Source organism: Pipistrellus hanaki (assembly GCF_964339955.1).
Source record: "Pipistrellus hanaki genome assembly, chromosome: 2".
NCBI lineage: Eukaryota > Metazoa > Chordata > Mammalia > Chiroptera > Vespertilionidae > Pipistrellus > Pipistrellus hanaki.
In genome coordinates, this window is record NC_140504.1 from 73,190,548 (window position 1) to 73,205,948 (window position 15,401).

Below are 15,401 nucleotides of genomic sequence, written 5' to 3' on the forward strand. Positions count from 1 at the left end.
TCATCACCATGGAAGTGTTTCTGTCAACAAATCCTCGCTTGGCTATCATGAAATTGATTTTGCAGGGAAAAGGAGGATAATTGTGAAATACTTCTTTTACTTCTAAAGATCTTTACAGTTTGCCTAAATGTGTCCAGATGAATTGTGTTTAAAATCAATAACTAGCAATAAAATTAACCAAACTAAATCAACAGTTACAAGTTTGGAAAGGGAAAATGGCAATGAGCTACTTTGTCTAAAATCATTTTTTTGGAAGGTGACTGGGGAACCTGATCTGTAGTTTAAAATCTTCCTCTGAAAGCTGCTGTTCTCTGATATAGAAGTATGGATTAAGCTTGGAGAATCCCATGAGCCAGATACCAGAATTTTTAGGCTGTCTCACCTACCTTATAAATGGCATAACAATAATTACAAAGGAAACTTCTCTCAAGGTACTCTAAGATCTTTTTTAAACATGCCTTTTCTATAACTTGTATTTGTAACTATCTTGGCTTTTATTTGCTTGTTAAAAAGTTAACAACAGCAACAACAACACATGGTTACGTTGTAAGCTTCTAAAGGCAGCCATTTAAAAGCAAGGTAGAAAGCACCTACCTTAAGTAATCCAAATGATTTGAGGAACCAAATAGGGGAAAGTAACAAAAATGACATTTTTGTTTTGAAACCATGTTCAAGAGTACTTGTCTGGTCATAGTGGCCAGGTCTAGGTTTGAGTGTAGATGTACATGTTTTATGGAAATTTTCATCTATTGTAGAAATACAGTCAACTCTTGATTATGAAGGTAACTTTTATTACTTGTATTTCCAAATGTACTTTTTCTGGCTTCCTATCACATTTCAAAGTTTTTTACTTTCATTATCAGCTCATTTGCTCACAAAAGCAAATTAATATTATTTTATTCAGTTATTATCAGTACATTAACTTCCTAAGTTCTTACATGTGTGAAGCATTGTGCTGGGCACCAAAGATATTGAGAGAGATCTCCAACACAAAGTTAAGTTTGCTCCTTTGAGATCTTATAGTTCACGTTGAAATCATGAAATTTTATTTATTTAAACCACTTTCTCTGCCTTTATATGTGATCAAAAGTTGACTGTAAGTGGGAAGTAAGTTCTCTGCTCTTTTATTTTTCTCTTAAGGAAGAATTAATAGACATTATGAACAGGAAATAAAATTCTGCTGTACATGCAAAAATATAACACAAAATGACCAAAAGAAAATTCAGCAAGCAATGGTAAAAATAACAAATTATTTACTGTTTTATAATGTTAAGGTATTTCACCAAGACAAATTGCAATCAAATTAATGTGAGTTATGGAAAATGAAATACATAAAAATGTATTTATACAAGTGCAGACTAAATATTTTTCATACAAGTATGTAAATGGAAAGATATACAGTAAGTGCACACTTGATATGATTATGCAGGCAACAGTTAGTTTCAGGTACTGTTGAATAGTTCATGCACAAACCTTCCCAAAGTACAAGTTCAGTCAGTCTTTGGGGGACGTGGAGGGATAATTAAAGAGGACGGAGTTCCTTGCAATAATATCAGTATAGACTGGACGAGGGTCAGTTATATATATTACTTACTGTAATTTGTGATTGTCGAGGAAGAGGTGTGGCTGTTGGTGTGATAGTAATACTGCTGGTGACTTTATTGGTTGCTTTGTTTAGTGCCCCATTAGTTATGCCTTGAGTTCGGTTATCCTGTGGTGGTGTTGAAGGGCTGGCAGGTCTCACGGGGCTGGCTACAGCTTGCATGTAAGGACTTCCTAAGTGAATGTGGATTTTATTATCCTCAGTAGTTATCACACTTGAACTATTACTGTTTGAACGTTGAAACTGCCAAGATGACTGCCTGTCTGGAGAGACTCTGAAAATCGCGTGCTTGGCACTGATTTCTAGTGGCTCTGGGGAGCGTCCCTGCTCAGGAGAGCTTGCTGAACCAGTCACAGCCAAAACCTGAATAGGTGACATTGTCCTTTCTGGAGTTATGGAACCACAAGACTCTGGGGTCTGTGCTCTGGCAAAGGCTGTCATGGTAATTGGGGACATGCCTTGCTCATTCATGAGGCCTTCAGCAGAGGTTTTGGATTTCACTGGTGTTATGGAGGCGTTCTGGAGGATGGTTATCCTTTGCTTTGGGGTGCCACAGTTTGGTATCACTGCAGTGCTTGTGTAAGAGTGAGGACTCTCTGTGGTTGGACTTGTGATTTCAAGAGTGGCTGTGTTTTGGATATGGTCTGGAGTAACCTTTATATGAAGTGGCTGCCCAGGTGTGTGGCTTAGGACTAGATCTCCAGTTTGTACAAAGTTGCCATTGGATTTAGTTTGTCTTTTTCCATTCTGAGGATGGCCCTCCTTGGATTTCATCCAAGGAATCCATAGCTTCCTGTTAATAGGACAGGGAGTAGATGAGTTGCACTTGAAGGACAGCACAGATTCCTCCTCATTCGGATCCTCTTCCTGGTCCTCACTCTCCTCATAAAACTGACCATTGATGACTGCCCGTTCCAGAGAAATGAGACTCTTGTAATCAGGTGGCTCATTGTCTGCTGCTTCTGTTTGAACTTCTTTAGAAAACACTTGAGGGTCAGAGATTTTTCTTCCATTGAGACTAGGCCGTAGACTCTTACTGAAATGCCGGTACCTCTCTAATTCTTTAGTTAGGTTTTCAATCTCTCTTCCTAAATCTCTGTTCCTGTTTTCTTGTTGATTGAGTTTCTTTTGCAAGACTGAGTGGTCTCCCTGGAGGTGACATATCAGGTCCTCAGTTGCCATGTATTCATGAATTTTCTCTTTCAGTGCCTCCACTTCTCTTGAGAGGTGCCCTGATTTAGCTTCTTCTTCTTGAAGCCTTTTGAAAAGCCACTGTTCATGGCTAGACTCTGTCTTTTCTACCAACTGATACTTGGCAAGTTCCATTTTAACATGTTCCAGCTCTTCAGATAAAAATTGAGCTTTGTCTCGTTCATTAGCATACCTTCGCTCTAGAGTCTCGTATTCGTCTTCTGTTTTCATGAGGTCATCCTCAATGGCTTTCATATCCTTTAACTTCAGTCTCAGTTTTTCTACTTCTTGAGAGAGCTCTTTAATCTTATTGTTTTCTTGGTGTAATGTTGTTGTGGCCTTACTAGAATCTTGATTTAAATTGTTTTTTAGGAAATCTTTCTCAACTGCTTCCAATGATTGAAGCCTATTTTTCAATAAATTAACTTTGGACAGGAGATCATTTCCCTTCTCTTCTTCTGCTTTCAATTTGTTTTTTAAATCATCTCTCTCCTTGGTTATACTGTACATTTTTTCTTCCACGTCAGTTTTTGACTTCAATGCCCTTTTAGTTTCCTCAATTAACTTCTCAGTAACCGTTGTCACTTTATTTTGCTCCACTTGAAGCTGAGAAGAAGCAGCTTGTAACTTATCTTCAGTTTGCTTTAATTTTTCACTCATTGTTTTCCGTTCATCTACTAGCATTACAGTTAATGTTTTCAATTTAGTTAAATCTTCTTTTAGGGTGAATTCTGTCTTTTCCAGCCGGTTTTCAATGCCTTCTAGTTCTTTGATCCTTACTTTTAAACTCTCCAGTTCTTGAGACAACTGCTTTGTGGTCATCCTTTCTTTTTCTAAGTTGCATTTCAGAGAGTAACATTCTTGTTTGCTTTTGTTGAAAGCATCTTCTAATTTTTCCAGAGCCATAATCTTTTTATTGAGTTTTTCAACCTCCAGTTTAAAGTCTTTACTCTGTGATGTTTCCTTTTCGAGCCTCTTATTGAGATCTCTGCACTGCTCCTCCATTTTTATGAGCTCTTCATCCTTCCCTTCCATTTCTAGCACTCGTTTCCTGAGCTCCTCTACTTCAGCCAAGATACCAGAGTTTCCATATTCTCCCTTGTTGATTTTTTCTTTTATATCTTGGAGCTCCTCTTCTGCTTTTCGTAAAGATCTGTTTGTTTCTTCTAACTCATCAATTTGCCGGCTGAGTGCTGCCAACTTTTGGCGAAGCTGGCGATTTTGGCTGTCCTCATTGGTGAGCTTTGCCATAATTGTTTCTTGGTTCTGGTGAAACTTTGTGGTCTGCGTTTGCAGTTCTTTCTCTAGTCTGGTTGCCTTCTGCTCTTCTTCCTGAACTCTGGCTTCAGCAAGGGCTAGTTTAGCATGTGTTTCCTTCGTTCTTATGGTTAGGTCTCGGATTTTTTGTCTTTGAAGCCCAAGCTGTGCTGTCAGCCTTTGTTGTTCATCTACCACCATCAAAGCAAAAGACTTCAGTTTGGTCAACTCCTCCTTCAGGGCGGTGACCCTCTTCTCCTTTTCTTGCTCCTTTCTCTCCTGGGATTCCGTTTCTTGGTCAATCAGCTTCTTTAATCTGAAAAACACAAAAGTGCATTGGATTTTGTGATTTGTGTGTTAGTAACCTTATCAGGTCTGATTAAACATTTATGGAATTTAGAAAGATGTATTATCTCTTACAGAATACAGAAAGGAATTCCTGAATTTGATGGGGGTGGAGAATCTTGATAATCATCTTGCTTTTTTGCTTTCTCTGTCCCTACCCCCTTACCCTTCATTGACTGATAATAGTTTCAGTTCACCAGGAGCATTATTGGAAGTGTAAGAGCAATAATATTTAGGTTAAGTTGCATGTGTAGTTTACAGTCTATAATAATAAAAGCATAATATGCTAATTAGAACGAACATCCTTCCCAACGAAGCCAGGGCTTTGAGCGAAGCCCGGTTCCTGGGTGCCAGAGGGAAGCCGTGCCAGCAGCGGAGGGAAGGAAGGTCTTCTCTTGCACAAATTCCGTGCATCGGACCTCTAGTCCCTCATAAATTACTTCTCAGCTTCCTCTTAGTCTCACCTGAAGGCAATAAAAACAGGCACAAGTTTATAATTCAGTTGGACCTGGCTTCAAGACTGGCCCTCCTCTCATAGCTGATTGATCTGGATAGTAATTTAACATCTCTGAGCTTCAGTTACCATATATGAAAACTGGAGGCAAACATTGTATTATCTCAGCGATCATTTGAAAATTAAATGAGGTAATTTGTCTTAAGATTGTCATAGTGCTGACAGATAATAAGCATTTGATAAGTGTTCATTATTACTGTTGTTTTTTATTAATGTGGTTATGGTTATATTTATCAAATGGTTTGCTTGAACCATTACAATACATGTACATAATGTCTGGTGCTCAACTTCCTGATTTGTAGTTAAGATATAATTTTATTCACTAATAGGTCTCTCTGCCAATTAAAACTCTGATTACACTAGCATGACACTGCCAGAAATCACTCACATATATCTTTGTCCGTAGTGGATGGTAGTTGAATGAGGGGAAAATAAGAGGCATCTGAAGGGGTTTAGAATTTTTATAACATGTGGCAAGAGCACAGGTTTAATAGGAAAGAGCTTATTGATGAGATTTAGATACTAGAAATGATAGGGGGGAAACTCTATTATCAGAAACATAATGATCCTCTTTTAAAAATGATTCTAGTGTAGTATTTTTTTTTTTAACATTTTAAATGTGTTGGCATAACAGGAGGGCATTTTACATGAAATAAATTATCTCTTCCAAACACTGTTTTCCTTAGTAATAAGGTCACAGTTTTAAATTTGTGGCACTCTTAATTACACGGCAATGGGCTGATTATAGAGGATGTAATTATAGCTTTGAAGTATTGTTATAAATAGAATACAATAGAACTTTGTTATAAATAAAATAGAATAGAATACCCAAAGAATTGAACTAAAATACTTGTCATGGATGAAAAGTTATAAATACTTGTTTTCTGGTCATGCATGAAGAGTGCATAACATTTTAATTTTAATTTTTATTGATTGATTTTTACTAGTAGAGAGAGATTAGTTGTTCCACTTATTTATGCATTCATTGGTTGATTCTTGTATGTGTAATGACCAGGGATCAAACACACAACCTTAGCGAATCAGGACAACACTCTAACCAGCTGAGTTACCCAACCAGGACACATAATATTTTAATATATCTTTTCCATTAAGAATGAGTTAATTATTCAATGCATGTCTTTAATCCTTGCCAGAGAACCTTTTTTTTTTTTTTGAAAGTTGTTTAAGGATCTGAGAGGACATTTAAACTAATTTGGAATAGGCTTCTTGGAAATAAGAGGGTTTTTTTTGAGATCCTACCTGTAATTACCCTACATAAGAGGAACATGTTTAAAATAATTATATAATGTAAGAATTCCCAAGCTTTTTTTGTGGGGAGGATTCACTTTTAGTTTTTCCTGTTTTGAGAATTTGACTGGAGGCTGGGTGAAGGGCTGTGGCCTGTGAAATTCTGAAGAAGCTGGGCTGGATGCTGGGATGGGGCTAATGATGATCTCATCCACAGTCTGGGCAAGAGACTTGGCATGGCTTTCAGCCCTGTCCCTCTCCCTGCTTATGACACCTGGGAGCCTGAGAAGAGAAACATAGCTGCTCCTTTCTGAATGGTCCTGGGACTTCACAACCCAGTGGCAGAACCCATGGGTAAATCGCTTTGGTGGTGAAATAGTTAGAGATTTTGGCAAAGTGTTTCTTCCTCCGACCTTAGCATTGGAATCATGTTAACCAGTGCGCTGAGGATAACTTCTGCATCACATTTCTTAGAGTTTTATTAGAGAACAATTAAAAAAAGCTTTTCAAGATTTATTTTCAACTTATTAAATAATATATATGTTATCTTATTTTCATGAGAAGGAGGTGTGTTTCCTTAGGATATAAAGGAGGGAAGATTGTTTATCAGTGTAATGAAAGGCCATTAATATTAAATGGCAGTTAGTGAATCTTGGCAGTGCCATGGCAGGCAAAAAGGATTTTGAAGAAGTTAAAAATGTTTCCAGGATTTTCAGCATCATGCACAATGCATGTTTTCCTGCATGGTGCGAACTCATGAGTCTTTTTATGGTTTCTGGAAATTGGCTATTCCCAAGCCCCATCTTACAAGGTAGGCAATAAAAATGTTGATTTGAATACATCTGCTCCCGGCATTTTCCTATTACTTTCTTCCTAACAATCTGCTACTAGTATTTCCCTGGGCTAGTCCATATGACAGTAAGCAAGCTAGTTGGTTAAGCAGGTTAAGCGTGTCCAGGACAAAAATAGGAGTTTATAGGCAGAAAGAGTTATACCCCAAGACATCATTTAGGATAGGCAACTGGTGATGTAAACCTTTCAGAACCAGTCAGGTGCTTGTAATGCTATTATACATTGTGGGATTGTGTGTACGTATGAGAGAGAGACTGATGGAGAAAGAGAGACAGATAGACAAACTAGTTATGCTACTAATATTGGGAATAGTACTTATTCTGATACTAGAGGCCCGGTGCACGAAATTTGTGCATGGGGGTATAGGAGGGGGTTGTCCCTCAGCCCAGCCTGCACCCTCTCCAATCTGGGACCCCTTGAGGGATGTCCAACTGCCCATTTAGGCCCGATCCCTAAACGGACAGTCAGACATCCCTCTCACAATCCAGGATTGCTGGCTGGCTCCCAACTGCTTGCCTGCCAGCCAGATCACCCCCTAACCATTCCCATGCCAGCCTGATTGATGTCTAACTGCTCCCCTGCCAGCCCGTTTGCCCCCAACTTCCTTCCTCTGCCGGCCTGGTCACCCCTAACTGCCCTTTCCTGCAGGGTTGATGCCTTCATCTGCCCTCCCTCACAAGCCTGATCCCTCTCAACTGCCCTCCTTGCAGGCCTGGTCCCTCCCAACTGCCCTCCCCTACTGGCCATTTTGTGTCCACATAGGGGCAGAATCTTTGACTCCCTGGGGGCAGCCATATTGTGTGTTGGAGTAATGGTCAGTCTGCATATTACTCTTTTATTAGATAGGATAGAGGCCTGGTGCACGGGTGGGGGCCAGCTGGTTTGCCCTGAATGGTGTTCCGGATCAGGGTTGAGGTTCCCTTGGGGCGTGGGGCAGCCTGAGCGAGGGGCCTGTGGTGGTTTGCAGGCAGGCCATGCCCCCCCAGTGACCCAAGCAGAGGCCCTGGTATCTGGGATATATTTACTTTCTACAATTGAAACTTTGTAGCCTGGAGTGGAGCCAACCCTCCTGCTCATTCAGTGGCCGCAGCTGTTTCTGTTTGGATTTGTTACCTTCTATAATTGAAACTTTGTAGCCTTGAGTAGAGGCTTAGGCCGACAAGGGCAGGCAGAAAGTTTGGCTTCCTCCGTTGCCAGGAAATGCCTCCCTCCTGCTCTCTGTGGCTGTTGCCATCTTGGTTGGGTTTATTTGCATACTCACTCTGATTGTCTTGCAGGCATGTTTTGTGGAGTGGAGTGATGGTTAATTTGCATATTACTTTTTTATTAGGTAGGATTAAATTATCTATTATTTCTTGCTTTATAACCAGGAGCATTTGAAGATTGAACTGTGAGGTTAGTTTATGGTCTTGGAGAAAAGAAGTTTTTCTTTGCAAACTTACCTTGTCTTTATAGAATTTGAAGTTACAAGCCTTGCCTGTTGTATGCAGTGTCCTAAGCAAGGAAGCTAATTGTCACACTGCTAATTACTAATGCAGAGATATCTATGGGTATATATATAAGTGTCTCCCTGTGTGTGTATACACATATACACACATATTTGACTAGGAGTATTTTTTGGTTTTTCAAATATATATAAATGAATGCTTTCAGCAAATATTTGTTGAGTGTTAACTGTAATTTAGTCATTTAGCCATTTAAGGTCCGCAATCATTGTCCAAAACTTTTGAAGCCAAATGTTATCAAAATGCTAAAGTTTTCAAATTTTAGAAAGGCAGTAAGGAGCATCCACCATCAGTGCAGGTGGTCAATGCCTCTCATCTGACACGTGGGCGCCAGATGCCAGGCTGAAGGCTGGGAGCACAGCTGCTGTGGCACGAGCCTTTCCTGTGGACACTCCCCTGCAAGCCTGAGCACTGGTGGCTGCGGGCCAGGATAAGTGGGAGCCGCACCCACCCAGGGCTCAGGCTCCTCCTCAGCTGCCTGCCACTTCACGCACTACTTCCTGTTGTGGGATCGACACTGACAGTGGGCTGGAGCCCAATAAGCTGGCAGGTAAAGCTGGGCTGCGGCGGCGGTGGCAAGAAGGTCTACTGATCCCCCCAGGCCAGGCCAAGGAACCCCACTGGTGCATGGATGGGCCTCTAGTCTATATATATGTATAAAAGCCTAAGTGACTGAACATCAGGTCAACCGGTCACTATGACACGCACTGACCATCCGGGGGCAGAAGCTTAATGAAGGATGGTCAGTGTGGTGCCACAGCTAACTTCCCAAGGCCCTTTCCCCTGGTCAGCCTGCCCCAATGGCCCCACTTGGGCCGACCAGCCAACAGCCCCTACCTCCACTGGCCAGCCTCCCTTCTCCCCCTGGGCCAACCTCCCACGGAACCGATCAGCCCCTATTGCCAGCCAGGCCGAAGGACCCCACCTGTGCACAAATTCATGCACTGGGCCTTTAGTATCTAAATAAGTTCAGACAAGAAGCTTTGCTACCATAATTTAGCAAAAACTTTGTATAGTCTTTAGATTTTTGAAATTGCAGACAAGGGGTTATGGACAATTAAGGTATGGACTCCTGATGTCTTTTGGGTAAGGAGGGTGTAGAGTTGAGGGTCGAAGTCCACTTCTTTCTTCAGTTGGATTGGGTTTTAACCCAAACAGTAACTTAGTTTTCTATCTCCATTTTTTTTTTTTTTTTTTGCATGTTAACAGGTTTTAGGCATTGATGCTGACTGACTTTATGTGCTAATATAGGTTATCATTGACTCTGGGTTTGCTAGCAAAAGCAGATGAGTGATTTTCAGAGCTTTTAAACAGGGTACTCATAATCTTGAAAGCAGTGTTAGACCCTCGTTGCAGAATGTCCACATATGACATTCATTCCTTCAGAGCTATGTAGTCAATTATTGCTCCCTTTTCCATGAATAGTTCCTACTAATATGCCTTTAGGTGGGGGTGTTTATATAATTTGTGCTAGCGTTTCCCAAACCTCAGCATTATTGAGATTTGGGGCCAAATGATTTCTTGGGGACTGTCCTGTACATTATAAAAGGTTTGAGCAGCAGTCCTAGACTTTACTCACTAGAAGCCATTAGCAGCCCAGTTGTGGCAACCAAAAATATTTTCAGACATTGCCCAAGGTCTTGGGGTATGGGGGGGCAAGGGGAAGGAGGCATTGGTTCTCAGCTGAGAATCATTGATTTAGGGTGTGTGTGTGTGTGTGTGTGTGTGTGTCGGTCTGTTATTGGAAATTATACTTTCCATGGTCCTGCCTTACTCAGCTTTAATTAAACAGATGCAACAGAAAGTTCCCACCTGAATTACATATATACCTGGTGATTGTATCTTCCCTGTGAAGGGCCTATTCTTTATGCACTGCTTCTCACAGGTTAAGGTGCACTTGAATCACCTGGGAACCTTGTTAAATTGCAGATTCCAATTCAGTAGGTAGGGATGGGCCTCAAATTTTGCATTATAACAAGCTACCAAGTGATGATGCCAGGATTGACTGTGGATAGAAAGTCTTACTGCAGGGGTGGGGAAAGTCCATCTCACAGGCCATATAAGGCCCACAAAATTATTTGGTCTGGCCCTGCCAAGGCATTTGGGGTGAGTTAATTAAATGTTTGACCAAATACAGCAGGTTCATTTTTAAGTTGATGATTTTGCATGGCTCACAAAAGATGTTATAATATCCAAATGGCTCTTGACAGAAAAAAGGTTCCCCATCCCTGCTTTACTATTTATATGTTTATTTTCTGGAACTGGTATTCTGGCTGAATATTAACTTAGCCAGTTGTTCATTATTGACTAGAGGTCAAGTACATAAAAATCATGCGGGGGGGTGGGGAAGGTGTCCCTCAGCCCAGCCTGCACTCTTCAGCAGTCCGGGAGCCCTCAGAGGACATCCGACTGATGGGTTAGGCCACAGTCAGACATCCTTAGTGCTGCTGCGGAGGCAAGAGAGGCTCTCACCACCACTGCTGTGCTCACCAGCCTGAGCGGTGCTCCCCCTGGGGGAGCATACTGACCACCAAGGGCAGCTCCTGCATTAAGCACCTGCCCCCTGGTGGTCAGTGCGCGTCATAGTAACCGGTTGTTCCGCTGTTCTATCAATTTGCATATTACCCTTTTATTATATAGGATTGTACCCCAGTGTGTGGATACTGCCTATATTCCTGACCTACAGGGCCATCCATTTTTTCACAGAGAACATCATGACTAAATGAGCTAACATCTGTTCACATTACTGGAAAAATGACTGAATAATGCACAGCATAGGTGGTTGTTCAGTAGCTACATTTTCACCTAAAAAGGGCAGTACATAATTTTAGGTCCAATCTTGATTTTTCTCACAAAGACCAAAGACTAAAATTTGGAGATGGTATAATAACTTCCATTTTTTATTTAGTGTCAGTAATGTGTTTGCCAAGCAGTAAACTAAATCAATACATCTATTGGTTCTAATTCTCAGAGTAAGCTTATATGGCTTGGGATTATTATCTCTATTTTACAGCTATGAAAATTGAGGGTCAAAAAGGTCAGAAGGGCAAAGCTGTGCTGTTTCTGCATACTACTTTGCCTCTTCAACAAAGAACAAAAACTATTGCATGGACCTAGTCCAGATACAAAGTGTCTTTTTCAAGGAACACTTTCTGTATTAGAAAAACTGTCAACATAACAAAAAATTCTCATCATTGTGCTTGCATTCTTTTATTCCATATCTCATAGAGCACTGGTTTTCAAATGTGTGTTCTTACCTCTCCTGAAATAATGTGTGACTAGAAATTATGGCACTTCTCTTTAGCACATTATCTACTTTTTAAATTTAGCTTATAGGAGTATGATTGAAAAAATAAATTTATAAGATATTTAAAATATACATTACCAGTTGATATAAATATAAATTATGAAAGGATTCCCACCAAATTAACACATTCATCACCTCACATATTCACCTTTTTGTGTGTATATGAGAACACTTAAGTTCTACTGTCTTAATCACTTTCATTTATAGCACACAGTACTGTCAACTGTGGTCACATGCCATACATTAGATCCTCATACTTGATTCATCTTTTAACTGTACCCTTTTACCAGCCTCATGCTATTCCCCGACTCTACCCCGCCCTAACCCCTGACAGCCACCATTCTACTCTATTTCTATGAGTTAAAAGTGATATGCAGTATATACCTGTCTTTCTCTGCCTGGCTTACTTCACTTAGCATAATGCCCTCCAGTTTCATCCATGTTGTTGCAAATATCAAGATTTTTTTTTAAATGGCTGAATAATATTACAAATCCAAACAGAAATGGCTGCCAGCCACTGAGCGAGCAGGAGGCTTGGCTCCACTCCAGGCTACCAAGTTTCAATTGTAGAAGGTAAATAAATCCCAGATACCAGGGCCTTTGCTTGGGTCGCCAGGGGCTGTGTCCAGCCTGAAAACTATCACAGGCCTCTCGCCCAGGCCGCCCCACACCCCAAGGGAACCCCAACCCTGATCTGGGATATCCTTCAGGGCAAACCAGCTGGTCTCCACTCATGCACCAGGCCTCTATCCTATCCTATCAAAGATCCTGCCCCTATGTGGACACAAGATGGCCACCACAAGATGGCCAGTAGGGAAGGGCAGTTGGGAGGGACCAGGCCTGCAAAGGAGGGCAGTTGGGGGCAGTCAAGCCTGCAGGGGAGGGCAGTTAGGAGTGACCAGGCCAGCAGAGGAGGAAAGTTGGGGGCGACCAGACCTACAGGGAAGGGCAGTTGGCGGGGACAAGGTCTACAGGGAAGGTAGTTAGGGATGACCAGGCCTGCAGGGAAGGGCAGTGAGGGGTGACCAGGCATGCAGTGGAGGGCAGTTAGGGGCAAACAGGCTGGCAGGGGAGAAATTAGGCATCAATCAGGCTGGCAGAGGAATGTTTAGGGGGTGATCAGGCTGGCAGGCAGAAGTGGTTAGGGGCAATCAGGAAGGCAGGCAGGCAAGCAGTTAGGAGCCAGCAGTCCTGGATTGTGAGAGGGATGTCCGACTGCCCGTTTAGGGATCGGGCCTAAATGGGCAGCCAGATATCCCTTAAGGGGTCCCAGATTGGGAGGGTGCAGGGTGAATGAGGGACACTTCCCCAGTGAATGAATTTCATGCTCCAGGCCTCTAGTTCTATATAATTAAGTTTAATATGCTAATTAGACTGAACAGCAGAACAACTGTCCAGATGACCTTCTGGACAAACCTGGGGCTGTGAGGGCTGAGCCCTTCGCACGATTTCGTGCATCAGGCCTCTATAAAAGAAATGAATTATGGGAACTTCCCTGAGTTTTCCTCAGATTAAGTAATAGGCATTGCTCCATCCAGTGTTTGGTTCTGAAACTGCAGCTGCTCTCTCATTGAACCCTCTCAGGAATGTCTTTCTAGAGTTGTCCCTTTGTGCCACAGAGGGGTTTCCAATCCATGAAGTGCATTTGTAAGATTTTAAGTAAAAAGGTAATTTTTGAAAGTGTTGTTGGAAAGAACTCAGAGCACAAGCACTTTTTCCAATAGATCAGTCTTGGAAAGCATGTGTGTGAGCTGCAGACATTGACACTGGTTTCCTTAAAGCTCCCCAATGCTTGTCCCTCTGGAAAATTTTTGTGTACCCTCCGGGGTATGTGTACCCCAGATTGAAGACTACTGTCTTGGAGTACTCATATTCATGTTCAAGTACTGACATCACAGGATTATAGGAACATTCACTGAATCCTGTCCAATAAAAACAGATTGTGGAAGCTGGTTTTATGAATACAAATGTGAAGTACTAGTTAACTCCAAACTGGCTTAAAGCAGTATCTTATTACAGCTTTTCTTTAGAGTTTCTATTATGGCTTAGAACTGTTGTTAACTTATTGTGGTTTATCACTATTATATGTAATAACAGTTCCTTGGTTTTTCAAAATATCACATCTGTCATCTTAAATATTCTTTGGTACTAACTATAATGCTGGTTCTTTATTAAAATGATACATTCTGAGGATCTTTTCAGTTTGTATTTACACACACGTCAGCACACATGTGTGACTATATATATTTTAGCTCCTGACTGTGTGAGACATTGAGTGTTAGTAATATGTATCATGTAATACACATATGACACATATAGTGTGCCTAAATGCTATAATGCCAGTCATACCCATATACAATAATTTATAATTCTCACCACTTTTGTCTTATTTTTGTACATTACAATAAGCCCTACTAAAATATAAACTTGTTAAGAATAGGGCACATGTCTGATTCATTTTTGTATTCTATAGTGTCTACTGCAAAGCTCTTACCTGTAGAGGGCACTAAATGAATATTGTTTGAATAAGTAAAAGAACCGAACAAATATACCTCCTGGGGAAAATATTATAGCATTGTTCCAAGTAATTTTATTCATCTTTTAAAGACGATGCTCTAATATTTACCATGTGCCTGGTTTTAGATATTTAAGAAAATGAGGTGTAAATGGTTTTCCCATTGGTGTTCTCCAAGTACATTGGCCTCTCGAATGAATTGAGACTTTTGGAACATCTCTGCCCCTTCCTTATTCAGATCCCTGCATTAGAACTGTATGTGCTTGCTTGTTGAAGAGAGTTTGGTGGTAAATGCCAATATCCTAGCCCCTTACTCTCTTTGTTATTTCATTTCTGCAAAGGAGTGGTTCTTTTACTTTTTTCCAAAGAGCCCAGAACTGTGTTGGACAGATACGTTTGTTTATTACACAAGCAACATTACATCAACAGCAAATGAAACTGAAATGGAAATATTCATCTATAACCTGACCACTGTAACACATCAATTATGTTCCTACTTTTCCAGTTCTTCAGACAACTGGCCCATATAAACTTAGGGTGATTATCTAGCAATGAAATCAGTTCCACATGCCATTAATGGCATTGTGTTGTTTCTGTTAGCTATAGAAATAAACCTGTAAGTGGTGAACAACTTCAGAGTCAGTTTAGCTTTTCATCTGTTATTTTTGGGAGACAAATACTGTACTTTGTTTACTATGTGGATCTTGAATTTAAAGTTTTGGTGTTATGAATATGGCAAAAGTTTATTTCATTAAATTTTCAAACATCAAAGGACTACAGTTAGTGCTGAGGCTATTCTGAGGTGAAAAAGGGATGGTTTCCTGTTCTTAGATTTTGTAAGATGTTGGGAAAGAATGAGCAGATAATTCCAGTGCATTTCTGAAAAGGCTCCAGAGTGATAGTTCTCACATTTTTGGTTTCATGACTCCTTTAAACTCTTAAATATTATTGAGGGCTCCAAAGAGTTTTTGATTGTGTGGATTGTATCTATCAATATTTACTGTATTAGAAATTTAGACTAAGATATTTTTCTGTCTTTTTTAAAATCTTTACCCAAGAATATT

At 40.7% G+C, this 15,401-nt stretch overlaps 2 protein-coding genes across 3 annotated transcripts in view; one reads left to right on the top strand and one right to left on the bottom strand.

The window, feature by feature from the left end:
* CMSS1 (cms1 ribosomal small subunit homolog) overlaps window positions 1-15,401 on the top strand; it is a 370,171-nt gene that overhangs the window by 23,487 nt on the left and 331,283 nt on the right. The window lies entirely within an intron of this gene.
* FILIP1L (filamin A interacting protein 1 like) overlaps window positions 1,232-15,401 on the bottom strand; it is a 32,339-nt gene continuing 18,169 nt past the window's right edge. For both annotated transcript variants that reach the window (XM_084875453.1, XM_084875454.1), the window contains exon 2: window positions 1,232-4,367. In XM_084875453.1, the coding sequence (XP_084731579.1) occupies window positions 1,574-4,252 (2,679 nt within the window). In that variant the 5' untranslated portion in view covers window positions 4,253-4,367 and the 3' untranslated portion in view covers window positions 1,232-1,573. The remainder of the gene's footprint in view (window positions 4,368-15,401) is intronic.